General features: G+C 59.8%; 1 protein-coding gene across 7 annotated transcripts in view; it reads left to right on the top strand.

The window, feature by feature from the left end:
• The first annotated feature begins 59 nt into the window (after nucleotides 1-59).
• The window catches only part of TECPR1 (tectonin beta-propeller repeat containing 1), a 27,244-nt gene continuing 10,326 nt past the window's right edge, over nucleotides 60-16,977 (top strand). For 2 of the 7 annotated variants that reach the window (XR_016387740.1, XM_089895648.1), the window contains exons 1-15: nucleotides 388-1,322; nucleotides 3,832-4,066; nucleotides 4,483-4,665; nucleotides 4,939-5,061; nucleotides 5,969-6,094; nucleotides 8,318-8,492; nucleotides 8,600-8,700; nucleotides 9,254-9,355; nucleotides 10,781-10,926; nucleotides 13,599-13,954; nucleotides 14,301-14,446; nucleotides 15,039-15,194; nucleotides 15,807-15,956; nucleotides 16,045-16,202; nucleotides 16,824-16,951. Coding sequence is in view for 6 of the 7 variants with exons in the window: in XM_089895648.1 (XP_089751774.1) it covers nucleotides 1,234-1,322; nucleotides 3,832-4,066; nucleotides 4,483-4,665; nucleotides 4,939-5,061; nucleotides 5,969-6,094; nucleotides 8,318-8,492; nucleotides 8,600-8,700; nucleotides 9,254-9,355; nucleotides 10,781-10,926; nucleotides 13,599-13,954; nucleotides 14,301-14,446; nucleotides 15,039-15,194; nucleotides 15,807-15,956; nucleotides 16,045-16,202; nucleotides 16,824-16,951 (2,374 nt within the window). In the remaining variant the exon portion in view is untranslated. Of the gene's footprint in view, nucleotides 167-387; nucleotides 1,323-3,831; nucleotides 4,067-4,482; nucleotides 4,666-4,938; nucleotides 5,062-5,968; nucleotides 6,095-8,317; nucleotides 8,493-8,599; nucleotides 8,701-9,253; nucleotides 9,356-10,780; nucleotides 10,927-13,598; nucleotides 13,955-14,300; nucleotides 14,516-15,038; nucleotides 15,195-15,806; nucleotides 15,957-16,044; nucleotides 16,203-16,823; nucleotides 16,952-16,977 lie in introns of those variants that run through there. The other 5 variants (XM_089895650.1, XM_022587739.3, XM_022587734.3 and 2 more) reach the window with 5 other exon arrangements.

Below are 16,977 nucleotides of genomic sequence, written 5' to 3'. Positions count from 1 at the left end.
CAATCGCGCGCCTCCTGCGTTTGCGTTATTGCGAGGCCGGCCAATGGGCGCGGGCCTGGCTGCCGCTTCCTGCCCACAGGCTCGCCGGCCCCGGGGGAGAGCCTGCTCGCTCTGCCGGCCTCAGAGGCGCAATCGCCGCGACCCCGCCCTCCGGGCGCCGGCCCAGGTGAGTGCAGCGGCGGCCGGGAGGTGGGACGGGCGCCCCCGCCCCTCCGGACAGGTTGGGGCGGCGGAGGCAGCAGCAGCGTTTGCCCCACGCGCGGCGAGGTGGGAAGGGGCTGTGCCAGTGCTCTTTCCTGCACACCCGGCGGGTCGCCGTCCCCGGACCCCCACCCCGACCCCTGAACGTGACACCCCCACCAGCCTTTGCGCTGGAGTGACTTGGGAAGTGATTGGCGGGTGTAGAGGATCGAGCTGCGAGGAGCCCGTCTGTCCCTCCTCTGGGCAGTGGTGAGAGCAAAGCTGCTTGGCGTGGGATTAGCTCAGGCAGATGGTAAGGGCCCGGCGCTGAGATGCTACTGGTGGCCGGGCAGGGGACCCACCTGGCGCCCAAGGGCACGGAACCTGAACGAAACCAGGCCGACCGCCCAGATGATGGGAGCCGGGGGTTCATCTTCAGAGCTGGCGGCTCAGGGCACCTCCTTCCCTGTGGGAATGGAAGGACTCAACTAGCGTGCATGTCCCGCTGTTTTCCCCCACCTCTTTAGACCCTGATGTCGCCTTTCAGCAGCTCCCACAACTGGTAGGCAGTGAGCTGCTTTAGTAGCCAGGGTTTTCTCTGTTTGTTCAGGGGGTGGGTGTGACAGGGTGTAATAATAATAATAAAAAAAACCCGCAGGAAATCTTGGGCAGGAAGCAGTCCTAAGGTGGCCTGGGAAGTAAATGCTTTAGGCACTCCCTTGGGACGGTGTCCCTCCCTGTACCGCACCCCACGCTACTCCCTCAACCCCCACCTTCCCTTGGGTACCTTTACATCTATGAAGGGATCTGTTAATTAACCCGAGCAGAAAGGTAGATGACTCTGCGGGTGGTGAGCAGGCCTACTGAGAAGAATGACTGAAGGTCCACCTGGAATTCATTGTGCAGAAGTTCTTGGTGAATTGGAGGTTGCTTTCTCGGAAGATGTTGCCTCCCTCACTCCACCCCTAGAAAACAGAGAGATCCCAGGATCCCAGAATCGTGCAGCTTAGTGCTCCAACCTCCCATTCAAGAGTCCTCTGATCCAGTGACCCCATGTCCCTGGACAGGTTACCCCATCACCTCACAGCCAGGAAGTGGCCTGGGAGATCTTGGGACTACATCCTGGCTGGCATGGAAAGGAGGTGAGGCTGACCAAGGATGTCCACCTCGTGTCATCTTTAGGTGGGAAGTGACGGGTACCGGGATTTCCACACCAAAGGGAATTTGCAAACATAACCCCCCCATCTTTTCTCTGCAGTAGAGTCTTCTGGTAGTTGCCCAGAAGGCTGAAAGTACATCTATCTGCTTAGTCATTTCTCTGGAGGAAAGTGTATCCAAGTTCAACATCACCATTCATTGAGCTCAACATGCAGACTGAGCCTGACTTAACTGGCTACTTGTACAGTGACCTGTGAGCCAAGAAATACCTTTGAAGACTGTATTTATATTAAAATGTCACCATGGGAACCGACATCACGCCTCCCCCCATGTAAAAATCTTACTTTTTTCCCCCAACAATTTATGATAAGGATTGTCAAACATACAGCCAAGTTGAAAGAATTATACAGTAAACACCCACACACCCACCACCTAGATTCTACTATTGACAGTTTGCCATTCTTGCTTTATCACATATCTATCCACCTCCTAGTACCTTACTTTTAACCTTAAGTAACTGGTGACATTCAGCTTCCCTGGAGCCATATTTCCGTCTCTTAGCTCAGGGAGTGGTGGTGTGGTGAATGTAGGTGGCGGTGATTTTCCATAACTTTGAACAAACACCCACTTTGTGCAGAGCGCACTGGGAGATGCAGAGGAAATGAAGAGGCCGAAGACTCAGGCTGACCAGAAAGGGCTTTGAGTTTTTTGTTTTTAAGAGATAGAAGATAAGTGGCAGCTTGTGAGAGCAAATGGCAAGTAATAAAATGATTTCAGTAACACTCATTGAGTTCTTGCTGGGTACTGGGCTCTTTATTGTAGCTCTGTGCCTGTGTTATCTCATTCAGTTCTCACAACAGCCACATAACTGGGTTAGTCTTCCTTTCTTCCTTTTACAGATTAGGAAATCGAGGCACAGAGAGGTTAGTCAGTAGTGGGCTTTTGTTCATGCTAGAAAGTGGTGGGGCCGGGATGGTGTGGGTCCGGCGTGGTTCTGGTCACTCTTAGTCACGGCGTAGATGCTGCAGGGGGGAGAGTGGACCCTCAGGCCTGCCCAGGGAGGAGTGGAGGGGCATCTGGGGGCTTCCAGGGGTCCCATCTCAGGCACCCGGATACAGATGCCAGTTTTCAAATGGCTTCAGAAGGCTAGCGTCCTGACTTCCCGTGTGTTTGACCTGGGCGTTGGGGCCCCGGGTGGAGGGATCAAGCTCCTCCACTCTGCCAGTCAGGCTCCCCACCCCCCACCCCCGTCGTCTTCCTCCACTTCCTGTTCTGGGTGTTTCCCAAAGCTGGCGCCTGCTCCACTTCCCTGCTTCCTGTTCTTTATCCTTCAGTCACTTCCTTCCCCGCCCGCGCTCTTTCTTCTCCGGTGTTTGTAAGACACACTTTTTTCCGAAAGAGCCTCATTGCTCGTAGCAGATGCTCCTGTTTCCAGACGGGTTCCATCGTCCGTGTTGTCATTCCAGTCGTCACGCTTTCTGAAGCGCCCTGGTGCCCCTGGCAGGTCTCGGGAGCAGAATAGCCTGGCTCCGGCCTCGAGGCGCCCAGGCTCTATCTCCCCGTAGCTCTGGTTTCCGAACCAGACAAGCCGTGTCTCGCCCTGGGGCAGTGATGGGTCTTGGATGTGGGAGCCGCCCTGTCCGGCTGAACTGCTCACTGGGATTCCCTGCACTGCCCTCTTCCAGCTGCTCTGTTTTGCTGCCGTGGGCCTGGCCACGCGGCCCTGCCACGCCTCTAGGAGTTACGTCCCAGCAGCACTGTCAGCCCTGGGGTTGGGAGGGTCAGCGGTAGAGCATAGCCGTGACTCTGCCCACCCCCCGCAAATAAGAAAGGAAGAGGAGAGAAGAAGGAACCGGAGTGGAGAATGGCAGGAGAGGGGTCGGGGAAGAGAGGAAGGTGGTCACACAAGGAGGGTAGAGACAGTCCCCTCCCATCCCTGCCACGCACACAGCCACAGAGCTCTTGCGCGACCATACAGGGCGCTCGGGGGATGGGGGGGGGCGGTGCCGGGCCTGTGGGGACGCCCCACGAACGCACAGAGGAAGGTCACAGGGGGACCAGCACGAGGGGGTCCCTCTCCACTGTGGGGCAGAGGCCTCCCAGGGAGGCAGCAGGACGCATGTAGGTTTGGGATTCATTAAATCTACAACTTTTCACTTATTCTTTAGACAAGAAAGATCTGAATGAACTATGACCAGATAATAATAACATTCATTAAATTGGGGGCAGTGGGTATTCGGATGTTACACGTTTTGTCCTCTGGACTTTTTTGTGTGTTTGAAAAAAAATCCCCATCACGAGAAGGGCGAAAGGCAGAGAAGAGAAAAGGGCCCTGGACTGCAGCTGGGCTCTGCCCCTGCTTTGCGGGGGGCCTTTCAGCCCCCTGCGGCAGGAGATGGTCATGGCCCGGGCTTCCTGCCTGGCCCGGCTGGCCCCGGGCCGGGAGCGGCTGTGGGTGCTGACCCTCGCCCTCCCGCCGCTGTTTTCCCGCAGCGCCGCGGCCATGCCCAGCTCAGAGCTGTGGGCGGTGGATCTCTTCGGGAGGGTGTTCACGCTGTCCACGGCCGGGCGGCACTGGGAGCTGTGCAGGGACGCCCAGCTGGAGTTCAAGCGGGTCAGTGCGGCCGCGCCGTGCTGCTGGGGCATCGCCTGCGACAACCAGGTGTACGTGCACGTGGGCGCCAGCGACGTCCCCATCCGCTGCCGGGAGGAGGCCTATGAGAATCAGGTGGGGTCCCGAGCGGCGGGCTTGCTGGGCTGGTCGCTCTGCCGGGAGGTAAGGGCCCCCGCACCCCAGGCTCCTGGCCTGTTCCCGCCTTCACCGCCTTCATTCTGCTGAGATCCGAGTGCTGCAGCATCCGAGTCATTGAGGCCAGAGACCCTGTGGGTCCCTATCCAGGCAGCTGGCCGGGTCCGCACAGGCACGGGGCTCTGGCCGGGTTCCAGGAGCCCAGGACGGTCGTGTCCCCCACTGCTCGGCGCGTCAGGTCCTCTGCCGTTTGGGACCGGACTGGGCTGCGGGCTTACGATGCAGAGCCAGGCCCTCTGCTCCCTTCCCGCCCTGGAGATGAGAGGAGGTCCCCACTGGCCTCGGAGAGGCCCTGGCCACCAGGCTTAAGGCTGGTCTCTGCCTCCGGCCCCCAGCGCTGGAACCCCGTGGGCGGCTTCTGTGAGACGCTCCTGCCGAGTGACCGCTGGCCGTGGAGTGACGTGAGTGGGCTCCAGCACCGGCCGCTGGATGGGGTGGCGCTGCCCTCGCCGCATTGGGAGTGGGAGTCGGACTGGTACGTGGATGAGAATTTTGGAGGGGAACCCACAGAGAAAGGGGTAGGTGCACTTGGGTCCCGCCGGGGCTCCCCTGAGGGGAGGGAGCGCCTTGGGCTCGGCCCGTCCCCCCAGTGCTATCCCCAGCACCCCGTGGCATCAGACCTCAGCCTGGGCCCCGCGTGCTCCCCGCTTGCCGGACGGGATCCATGGGGACGATGCTTCGGGCCGCGCTGCTGCTTCTCCACCCCTCCTCCATCCTGCTCCCCCTTCCCCAGCTCTTTCACGTCCTTCCTCGAGAGCTTTATGGCCCCTCCCCCCATCTTGGTATTGCAGGGGTGGACATATGCCATTGACTTCCCCGCCACGTACACGAGGGACAAGAAGTGGAACTCCTGTGTGCGGCGCCGGCGGTGGACCCGGTACAGGAGATACAAGTCCCGGGACACCTGGGCCAAGGTCCGGGGTCCCGCGTGTGGCCGGGGGCCGGGGGCGGGGCCCAGAGCGCAGCCCTGTAGTGGGGAGGGTCACGTGGCCCTCAGCCCCACCCTCCCTGCCCTGCTCTGGGGACGCCATGCCCGCCCCGGGGCCTGGCCTTTCCTGCTCTCCTGTTCGGAAGGCTGTGGCCCTGGGCGGCCCTCGTTTGGGAGATGGCTGGTCGGGGAGCCGGGCCAGACCGTGGCCCCGGACGGCACAGAATTGTCTTGACCTGGTCTCCAGGCTGCCCTGTCCCAGACTCAGGCTCAGTCTGTGCACGTCTTCCTCCCCTGCCCCCCATCCCGCGTGGGAGCCGCTCCGGCTCTTGTATTTTTCCAGTGACCCACAAAAACCAGCTTAGGGACGCAAGGCCTGTATTGGGGTCCTACGTGGCCTCAAACGAGAGGTAGGCCACAGGCCCTCGCCTGACCCCTCTGCAGGGTCCACGCCGCGAGGTGGGGCTGCCAGCCCAGCCTGCCTGGCCCTGGGGCTGGGAGCAGCCTGGGAGCAAGGTGACGGCCAGTGTCACGGGAGGCCTTCACTGCAGGGCCGTGTTCTGTGATGGGGGGAGGGAGCCACAGCGGTCAGGCCACTGCAGAGCAGGGGCAGGAGTGACTCCTTGGGGACAGCAGCCCAGGCCTGGCGGCCAACAGGGGGAGGACAGGTCAGAGGGGGCCCAGGGCTGGGAACCCTCCATCCTGATGCTGCCGGCCCTGCGAAGTCCGCTGGGGCCGAGCTGGAGGACGGAAGGCAGCGTGCTGAGGGCCGGAGGGGAAGCCAGGGGTGGGAGTGTGCACGTCCAGGTGTCCACCAGGCGGGGAGCAGGGCCACCTCCTGGCCCAGGTGCCACAGGCACTGACCGCTGCTGCCTCACACCTCCTCATTTCAGATCCCGTCGGAGGATGACCCCCAGCGGTTGCCTGACCCCTTCAGCGACATCTCTGTGGGGGGTTGGGAGATCACAGACGAGCCCGTGGGCCGCCTGTCCGTGTGGGCCGTGTCTCTGCAGGGGAAGGTGAGGCCTGTGCCCCCGCCCCCCCCCGGCCTGGCATGGGAGGCGGCTGAAGGAGGCCGGCCGCAGGGAGCGGGCAGGAGAGAAGCTGTCGTCCACTGACCTCCCAGAGGTGGAGGAGGGAGGAGGGCTCTCCTCGGGACCCTCTCCTCGCCTCCTGTCCCCGCAGCTGGGGCTGCCCTGAGTGGTCAGCCTGTTACTGGGGTCCCCACAGAGTCCCCCTCCTGTGAATCCTGCTGTCCTGGGGACCCACAGGGTCCTGTTCCTCCCAGAAGCCTCTGACCTCCCACCGCATGGCTGCTCCTGGCCTGTCCCTCCTCTGAGCCCCTGGAGCACTGATGAGTGTCCACCCTGGGCTCAGAGGGCATCAATACTGGCTCCTCAGATAGAATCTCAGCTCCCTGCCCACTGCCTTGTGCTGCCTCCCACATGCTGGTCTCCAGTAGTATTGTGGATGGGTGGGTGGGTAGGAGGATGGATGAATAAGTAGATGGATGGATAGGGGTATAGATGTGTGCGTGTGGGTGTGTGTGGGTGGATGGATAAATGGATGGACGGTTATGTGGATGAATGCACCGGGAGATGGATAGATGGATGGATGAGCAAGTGGCTTGGTGGATAAGCATATTGATGAGTGGATAGGTGGGTGGATGGATGGATGGCTGTTGGGATGGGTGGGTGGAGGTAGCTGTGTGGGTGGGAGGAGAGGAGATTCTTTTCTCGGGGAGCTTGTGAACTAAGCAAAGGAATAAAACCCACTGCTGACAGAAACAGTGACAGTGGCACGGATGGGCCTGGGTGCAGGTGACCCAACACTTCGGCTGCGGCTGTAGAGCGTACTTCGTGACCGTTCAGTACCCTTAACACAAATGGACCAAAGTTCTCTGATTGGCTTTGGAGCAGCCACAGCAGGCTTTTATCAGGCTTACCTTCAGGTCCTGCTTGGTCTGGGCTTAGGTCAACCCGTAGTAGTTTTCTCTGAGCCACACTGAAGGGTGGTGGGGAGCTGGCCGGGGACAGAGCCCCCATCGAGGGGCCACGCCACCTGGATGCAAAGAGAGGGGAGAACGGGTTTGAGAACAGCACCAGGTGTGAGCCAGCGCTGCCCTGCATCACTCCTGTGGTCCGTAAAAGGTGAAACCAGGACCCGGGGCTCCCGGAGGAGCCGGGCAGACAGTTGGGCCCAAACCAGCAGGTAGCAGAAGCGGGGCTGCCAAGACCGGGTTCTGCAGTGCAGGAAGGCAGTTGATCCAGCTGCTGATTTATTCACTGGATAAGGTGTTCGAAGCAGCACCCAGCAAACCATCACGTGCAAACAGGGCCCATAGCACACGCATTTGTGAGTGATGGTGATCATGGTGGAGGCTTATAACCAGTCTATTGTCTCTTTTGTCTTTGGAAAATTCTGTCTGTGCTAAATCATTGAAAATGTTTTATTCATTATTATAAGTGAGATCATGTCACATAATTCACAAGTGTTAAGGCAGTCTGTTCAGATAGCATAGAATTTAAAGTTTACAAATAAAATTAGTATGAGTAATAAATCCCACTAACTAATAAAGAATTTTAAAAAGAAAAAAAAGGGCAAGGTGACAGGGTTGGGAGGCCTCATGGACCACGCAGCGATGTGCTGCCCCCTCCAGATGAAATCAGCCAGTTTGGGCAATAGGAGCGGGTGGCTCAGTCTTAAATATTTGATTATGCTCCCTGTCTTAAGGTTAAGGAGAAAAAGAAGTGGACGTTTTAGACATTCCTATGAAGGGGGCTTGGGGGTTTCCTCATCCAGCCGCTGGGGCCCCTGGCTTCCCCTAGAGACAGGTGTCCTGAGGGCATTGTGCCACTAGGGGGCGCAGGACACCCGGGCTGGGGCTGGAGTTCTCACAAGTGAAGCAGACGACAGAAGAGGTCTGTCCCCTAGGACTGCCAAAATCCAGGTGTCAGTGTTGCATTTTTTAGCAGGGGTGGGGGAGTCATCTAACCTGGTCGAGAATCCCGATGGCAGTGGGGGCAGGGTGAGCGAGATCTGGACAGTCCCGGCACCCTGGTCCCCAGTCCCCTGGAGACCCCGGTCCCCAGTCCCCTGGAGACCCCCGGTCCCCTGGAGACCCCATGCTTGGGCTGTGCATGGGCTGATGCAAATGCAGCCAAGCTCGGGCAGCCAACCCGGCCACAGAGCCCCGGCCTGACCCTGCCTGACCCTCCCCATGGGTTTCTCTCTCCACCCAGGTGTGGTACAGAGAGGACGTCAGCCACCCCAACCCCGAAGGCTCGTCGTGGTCCCTGGTGGACACCCCGGGGGAGGCGGTTCAGATCAGCTGTGGGCCCCACGACCTGCTGTGGGTGTCGCTCTGGGAGGGACAGGCCTTGGTCCGGGAAGGAATCAACAGGAACAATCCCAAAGGTGGGCAGCCCTGCACCTTGCGGAGGAGAGGAGGGCGGGGCCGCCCACCTTCTCCCGGGAGCTCCCAGTGATGGGGGCCACCTGCACTGTCTTCTGGGGCCGGGTAGGAAGTTCGTGGTCTGTGGTGGAGCCTCCCACGTCTGAAAACGGGATCCTGCACGTCTCCGCAGGAGTCGGTGTCGTCTGGGCCGTCACCAAGGACCGTAAGGTAGGACGGGGTCCCTGGGGGCTGGGTCCAATGGCTCTGTTTAACATTGAGGGTTGTGTGGTTTTTTGTTCTCGTGAGAGTGGTCCACACCCTTTGGAACAAATCCAGTGTCAGCCAGGCACCGTGCGTATTCTGTTGTTGACGTCACTGGTGATCTCCAAGATGTTTGGTGACCCCCCCCAACGTTGCCTGCACCCCTGTACAAAGTGCAGAATGACTGTATTTACTGTGCAACAGGCTGTAACATTTCAAATAATCAGAAGCTAATTTTCTGAAGCCCTCAGCTAAATGAATGCCTCCCCTCTTCTCTATCCAGAGCTTGTCATTTTGACTTTATCAGAGGCAAGTCCAGTGAAGTAAGCTGATTTCGCATTGCTTCCGTGATCTTTTTCTAACCCCACGTCAGGGGCATCCTTTCTGCACAATGTGCTGTGCTCATCTGTGGCCTGAACCAAAGGACCAAATTATTCATTTGTTTTCCCAGGCCTTGAAAAAAAACCCCTTCTATTTCAGTGGCCCTCCAGGGAGGTGTGTTTATTTCTGACTTTCCCAGGTTTGGTTCCGAAGAGGCGTCAACTCTCACAACCCCTGCGGCACGAGCTGGATCGAGATGGTTGGAGAAATGATGATGGTGAACGTGGGGCTAAACGACCAGGTGTGTGTGGTCCGGAGCCTTGGTCCCCAGGGGTGGGGGTGGGGGGCGGCAGAGGAATCAGAATGGGGCCCCCCATGCTTCCCGCCATCCCTTTCCACTGGGCATGCTCATGAGGCTGGTACCGGAGGGCATCCCAGAACCTCTGCCCACTCCAGGCCCGCGAGGGCACCCGAGGGGGCTGCTTTCCCCCAAGTCCTGGAGCCCCCACTGTCCTGGGTCACACCCCCGAGGACCCTCAGAGCAGTGGTAGCGAGCACGGATCTGGGGAGGGACATTCATCCTGGAGACTGGAAAGTTTTGTTGAGAAATTTCAGGGCGAAATCAGATCACTGAGTACAGGACAAAACATCTTCCAACTTTGTAAGAGCAGCATCTTTTAAACATCACCTGCATGGTTCCTATCGCAGCCTCTTTCTGGTGGATAATGTGGTTTGGCTAGTTTTAAGACTTAGGGTGTGAAGGTGATGCCTTTCCCGATGCTCTGAAAGCTCTTCCTGGGGGCGGGGGGGCTGGCCTTTCCTGTGTCTGCACACACTCCTCACCTGCCCAGGTGAGCTGGGCACGCAAGGGCAGGGGCAAGGGGGTGCCAGCTGGTGCCCATGGGCCTGAGCACGGAGGCCACGTGCGATAACCAAGTGACAGAGATGCCGTAGGCCCCCCCTCCCACAGCAAGGCCACCTGGGGCCACGGCTCCGCCTTCAGGCACCCCCAAGGCCAGGGCTCCCAAGGGGCTGCTCCCAGGCCCCTCCCCTGGGCCCCTCAGCCGCCCAGCACACTTTCCTTCCTCAGCGCCCACCCGGCCACCTTCCCCATAAAACTGAGGTCAGAATCAAGGAGGTTATTTTGCATCTTTAAAAGGACCAGGACCATCCTCTGGGTTCACTTGGGGAACAGCTCCCTTCCCACCAAGGCCACAGGGAAGCTGGGGACATGGGTGGACTTCCTGTCCCCGCACAGTGCCTACCGGCACCAGCACCTCCCCTGGACGCTGTTGTCCCAAAGGCCCAAGTCTGCCTGAGGTCGGGGAGCTAGGCTGGGTCCCTGCTCCTCCTGACCTCGGAGCCGCACCCTCCCCCAGCCCCTTCGGGGCTCCGCTTCCTGCATCTGAGTCCTGGACTCAGCTCTCGGCCACCCCAGCCCCTTCGCAGCCCACCCACACAGGCGCACCCCCCCACCCCCTGCCTGCATTTGCAGGCGTGTCCTCCAGACCGGGGGGCTCCCCCCACGCCCCCAGGGGAAGGGAGCCCCAGTCTGCACCCGCCTCTCCCCCCCCCCACAGCAGCACCTCTGTCTGTTCCAGGTCTGGGGCATCAGCTGGGCGGACCGGGCACCCGCTCCCCCCCCCCCCCCCCCGCCCCGCAGCGGCACCTCTCTCTGTTCCAGGTCCACCCCCACCCCCCGCAGCAGCACCTCTCTCTGTTCCAGGTCTGGGGCATCGGCTGGGCGGACCGGGCCTTGTACTTCCGTCACGGCGTCACCCAGAGCGAGCTCAGCGGGAAGACGTGGAAGGCCATCGTCGCCGGCCGGGAGTGTGACGGCTCACACGCGGGCAGCTTGTCCAGCCTCCTCAGGTGATCAGGCGGTGGGGCTCCGCAGGGTCGGTCCGGGGTGGGGGGCCGTGTCGGAGGAGGCTGCTGCCCGGCCTCACCCCAGGCGGGAGAAAAGCAGGTCCCGACCCACGAGAGCCGCGGCTGTGTGGCCTTCTCCCTTCCTGTGCCTGGGGTCCTGCTCGGCCCGAGGTCGGGGGCAGCACGCGGGAGGCGGGAGAGGGCAGCTGGGCGAGGCCAGGATGTCCTCCCATGTAGGGGCTGGGGGCTGTCCCAGAGCAGGGCTGGCCTGTTGGTCCTGAAGCCTCAAGGTCTGGGAGACAAAAGCCTTCTTTGCGGGAGGATGCTCAGGCCCCTGTGTTAAAGGAAGGCAGAGAAGAAGATGGAGGGTTTCTAGCCTGGAGAAGAGGCCCTGAATTAAGACATGCACCAGAATCACCTGGAGAACTCGTTCCCGAGGATCTCCACGCCCCGCCCCCAGAGCTACTTTTTTGAGATTTTGCATGTCTTGCAAGGTCCCAGGTGTGCTCCTGCTGCAGTTCTGGGGACCACGCCTTGAGAGCCCTGGGGTTAGAGCGTGTGGACCCATCCCAGCCCTGCCCACTGGCCCTTAGAACGCAGGCAGGTGACTTAGCGTCTCAGCTGGGGGCGCCACCAGCGCTCACCTGCCCGGTCATGGGGCCCAGGGCCCTCGGCACAGCACTCTGCAGCCGGCTGCCGTCCGATTGCAGCTTGGGCCCCCCTCAGACGCTGGTCCACACCCTCTGCTCCCCCAGCTTGGTGGTCAGCGCTCAGCTGCACCGTCAGCCTAGAGATGCCCGGAGGCTGGCCAGGCAGGGTTTGCTCACATTCACCTGAGAGTTTAGGCTCTTCAGCTGGTCGTTCTCAAAGGGAGCAGCACATTGGGATCAGCTGAGAATTTCCAGAACCACTGACGCCAGATCTTCATGACCTTGGGCTTGGCAGTGGCTTCTTTTTATATATAAATATATATATATATTTTAACATCTTTATTGGAGTATAATCGCTTTACAATGGTGTGTTAGTTTCTGCTTTATAACAAAGTGAATCAGCTATACATATACTGGCAGTGGCTTCTTAAATATGACACCCAAAGCACAAGAAACTAAAGAAAACATAAATCAGACTTCATCAAAATTTTAAAATTTTGTGCATCAACGGACACTATAAGAAAATGAAAAGACAATCCACAGAATGGGAGAAAATAGTGGCAAATCATATATTTAACAAGGTCTGTTATCTAGAATACATAAAGGGCTCTTACAACTCAAAAACAAAAAAATAAAACAACTCAACTCAGAAGAGCAAAGGACTTGAATAGACATTTCTCCAAAGTAGATATACGAGTGGCCAACAAGCACAGGAAAAGATGTTCAACGTCGTGGGACATGAGGGAAATGCAAAGAAAACCACATTAAAAAAAAAAAAAATCCACATGAGATACCACTTCACACCCACCAGAATAGCTGTAATCAAAAAGGGAGACAGTAACAAGTGTTGACAAGATGTGGAGAAATTAGAACTCCCCTGCACTGCTGGTGGGGTGTAAAGTGGGGCAGCCACTTTGGAAAACAGTCTGGCAGTTCCTCAAGAAGTTAAAGATAGAGTCACCATAGGACCCAGCAAATTCACTCCTAGATAGATACGCAGAAGAACCGAAAACATGTTCAAACAAAAATTTGTACATGAATATTAAAGAAGCACTATTCACAATAGCTGAAACATGGAAACAATTCAAATGTCCATCAATGGATGAATAAAACATAGTGTTATCCATGCAACGGAATATTATTTAGCAATACAAGGGAATGAAGTGTTGACACATGCTACAGCACGGATGACTCTTGACATCTTACACTAATTGACAGCAGCGAGTCACAAAAGGTCACATGCCGTACGATGCCGTTTATATGAAGTGTCCAGAACAGGCGAATCCATGGAGACAGAAAGCGAATTCGTGGTTGCCAGGAGGTTGGGGGAAAAGAGGAGGCTAGAGAGTGACTCCTTAATGGGTACAGGGTTTCTATGATGAGATGAGAAGGTTCTGGAAATTGGTAGTGGTTGCACAACATTGTAAATGGTACATTTTACATCACATGTATTTTACGATAAAAACTAATAATACTGCCAGATCTCCACCTAACATTGATTTGGTTGGTCTGGGTGTGGCCTGGGGACCTTTCAGAGTTCCTGAGGGTGGGACTTCCCTGGTGGCGCAGTGGTTAAGAACCCACCTGCCAACGCAGGGGACACGGGTTTGAGCCCTTGTCCGGGAAGATCCCACATGCCGTGGAGCAACTAAGCCCGTGCGCCACAACTACTGAGCCATGCTCTAGAGCCTGCGAGCCACAACTACTGAGCCCTCATGCCACAGCTACTGAAGCCCACACACCTAGAGCCCATGCTGTGCAACAAGAGAAGCCACCGCAATGAGAAGCCCACATGCCGCAACGAAGAGTAGCCCCCGCTCGCCACAACTAGAGAAAGCCCACATGCAGCAACGAAGACCCAACGCAGCCAAAAATTAAAAAAAAAAAAAAAAGTTCCCAGGGGTTCCAGCTCCCTGGGGAGCAGGTACTGGTGTGTGTGGCACAGAGAGGCCATGACTTGGCCAGGGGTCACACAGCGCATGGTCCTTCCCCGAGGGAATCATGGGTCTGCCCCTCTCCTTCCAGCGCCGGCTGCTTCTTTGGCGACGAGGTGAGGGGTGGTGGTGAGTCCCGTGTGCCAAGCGACTCGGAAGCCAAGAGACCGGGGCCTGACCCTGAGCATGACGTGGAGGTCGCCGGCCCTGCCTCCGCCCCGGCCGAGCTGCCCTGGACCAACATCGACCTGAAGGAGCCCAAGAAAGGGCCCAGCCATGCGGCCGCCGACTTTCCCGAGGCCACCAACCTCTCCTCACTGGCACTTCTCCCGCTGGGCCTGGAGGAGCCCGACAGCACCAACTGCCACGCGCTGTGGGCCTGGGTGTCCGGAGGAGGCTGTGCCGTGGAGGCCCACACCACACTCAAATGGTTCACCGTCCACTCGGGTAAGGGCAGCGGCCCAGCGCCCCAGAGGGTGCCCCAGGGGAGGTGGGGCAGGCCTGATGCCCCCACCGTGCTCAGCCCATCTTTCTGGAGCCTTCCAAGACCAGTCCAGGCTGTCAGGAGGAAGAGCGTGGGCCTGGAGCCCCTTCCCTCCCCCTGTCCCAGCAGTGGTGGCCATTCTAGGCTGACCTGGGGGACATCAACTTTCCCATCAGGGTGAATGATGGGAGGGAGGGCTCACGGGACATGTTACAGAGATGGTAGCTTTCTAGAAAGAAAGGGCTGGTGAAAAACAGAGCAGAGAGGCCTGGCCTGCTGCCCAGCCCTGAGGCTCCGACCGGCCCGCAGGCCTGTCCGCCTCCATGCAGATGCTCTCGCTGTCCATCACGCCGGCCCAGACCGCCGCCTGGCGGAAGCAGATCTTCCAGCAGCTCACAGAAAGGACCAAGCGGGAGCTGGAGAACTTCCGACACTACGAGCAGGCCGTGGAGCAGGTGGGCAGTGCCCGGGTGCACTTTTTCCAGCACACATTCATTGAGCACCTGCTGCATGCCAGCCCTGAGGTAGGTGGGAGGGACACAGATGGATGCAGCCATCCTTCTGTCTGTCCATCTTGGATGTGAAGCCGTCCCCTCCAGGCCCGTGTAGAATCAAAGATGAAGCAATGAGCCCGTTTGTTGATTCACTTGCCCTCAAGAACTCCGTGCGGGCCCCACTGCATTGTAGGCACAGAGGACCTGGCTGCGTCTCGGGTGGCGTGGGTCCCGGCTTTGCCGCTGACTCTCTCTGACATCAGGCCAGGCACAGAACCTCCCGGGCCTCAGGTTCCCTATCCAGAGCATGGGGTAACAGTGCCGATCCCACAGACTGTTTGAGAATCATAGAATTCGCTGGCTCAGGGCCTGGCGGTGTCTGATGGCGTCACTTCTGTCCTTAGGGTGAAGGGGGGTAGCCAGGAGGGCCGGGCAGGAGCCCCCAGTGTGGCAGTGAAGGGAGCAGAGTGGCCCCGGGGTGCCGGGGACTGGGCCGGAGTGTGGCGCCCCAGGGCCTGCCTGTGACCTGTCCCACCGTCCCGCTGTGCTGCAGTCGGTGTGGGTGAAGACGGGGGCCCTGCAGTGGTGGTGCGACTGGAAACCCCACAAGTGGGTGGATGTCCGTGTGGCCCTGGAACAGTTCACGGGCCACGATGGGGTTCGGGACAGCATCCTTTTCATCTACTACGTGGTCCATGAGGAGAAGAAGGTGGGTGGGGGCGCCAGCGGGGAGATGCGGGGGGGGGGGGTGTAGGCGAGGAGGGAGGTGCAGGGGTGGGGTGTGTAGGGGAGGGGGGAGGTGCAGGGGGGTGGGGTGTCCCAGGGGAGGGGTTGCAAAGCCGGGGTGCAGGAGTGGGCACGGGACACGGGCCCCGAGATGCTTGGCCCAGGACAGCGTGTGGCATCTGCAAAGCACCCGTCCGCGGTGGCAGCAGCCGGGCAGTGGCCGGCAGGCGTGTGCCGGCCTCACCCCCAGCAGCTGTTGAGGGGCCCTCATGTTCCAGATAAGCAACCAGGCTCTGGAAACAGAGCCGCCCCCTCCGGGGCTGGGGTTTGAACGCAGTCAGTCTGGCTCTAAATGCCGTCGTCCACATCGAAAACATCACTAAGGCCCTTGCTCACGAGCAAGGCCTCCCCATCAGAACCTGCCACCCACCACTAAACCCCGCAGGCCCGGGACCCCCAGGGGTCGGCTCTCGAATCAGGGTGACCCAGCCGTCCCCGTCGCCACACCACACGAGGGCTCCATCCAGGGGCCCGAGGCAGCCCCAGCCCTGCGGGTTCCCCGGTGACGGCCCTGCTGCCTGTCCTCTGCCAACAGTACATCCACGTGTTCCTCAACGAGGTGACGGCGCTGGTCCCCGTGCTCAGTGAGGCCAAGCACTCCTTCGCCGTGTACACCCCCGAGAGGACACGGCAGAGGTGGCCTGTGCGCCTGGCCGCTGCCACCGAGCAGGACATGAGCGACTGGGTGAGCGGGCGGGGGTCCCGCGGGCGGGCATGAGGGAGCCTCAGTCTTGGGCGCCCAGCCTCGCTGACCGGCCATCCCCCCGCCGCAGCTCGCCCTGCTCGACTTGTCCTGCTGCGAGAGCCGCAGGGTGCACGGCCGCCCCTCCCCGCAGGCCATCTGGTCCGTCACCTGCAAGGGGGACATCTTCGTGAGCGAGCCCAGCCCAGACCTCGAGGCCCCCGAGCACTGGCTGCCCTGTGACCAGATGTGAGTTGGCTGCACCTGACGGAGCTGGGGACCTGGCCCAGAAGGTCACCCAGAGCCCGTGAGGACCAGGGGGACGTGGGTGAGGCTGGGAGGCCCTGCACGGGAGGGAGAGGGGATGTCTGTCTGCCCTTCGCTCGTCCGCTCTTGGTGGCCCTGTGTGCCGGGCGCCCAGTCGGACGAGTTGCCTCCGGACAGTGGCAGGGCCTCCACCCGCAGGAGCGCGCCCCAGGTGGCAGCTGGACCCTGCACTCCAGGAGGCCGTGCTGACCCGAGTGGTGGCCCCTCCTGGTCTGGCGTGACGCGCCCGTCCCAGACCCCAGGGTGCAGGGGGGACTCAGGCTGCTGACCTCGCTCCCGTCTGCCTAACTCCAGGGATCAGGGGCTCTTGAAGCCCCCGCTCGCTGGGGGCCTGACCGGCTCCTGCACCAGCTCAGGGTTTGCCTTAGCTGGTTAATTCCCAGTGGGAAGCCAGGCGGGTTCCCTTGTGCTCAATAGAGTCTGTCATTGGAGGCCGAAGGTGAGTGAAGCAGGACGTCCGGGAGGCCACGGAGCAGAGGGGTAGCCGCTGGAAAGCCCTGCGGGACAGTTTCTCCCCTCCCCTCCCTCCCTCCTCATCTCCAGGTTCTGGCGGCAAATGGGAGGCCACCTGCGGGTGGTGGAGGCCAACAGCCGGGGCGTGGTGTGGGGCATCGGCTACGACCACACGGCCTGGGTGTACACGGGTGGCTACGGCGGAGGCTGCTTCCAAGGTGAGGGTGGCAGGACCGGCTCCCCC

This window comes from Delphinapterus leucas, chromosome 15 (assembly GCF_059928025.1).
Source record: "Delphinapterus leucas isolate spDelLeu-1000000601 "Yukka" chromosome 15, BTC_Dleu_Yukka2, whole genome shotgun sequence".
Classification (NCBI taxonomy): domain Eukaryota; kingdom Metazoa; phylum Chordata; class Mammalia; order Artiodactyla; family Monodontidae; genus Delphinapterus; species Delphinapterus leucas.
The sequence above is the reverse complement of the archived record's forward strand: the minus strand, read 5'-3'. Positions and strand labels throughout refer to the sequence as shown.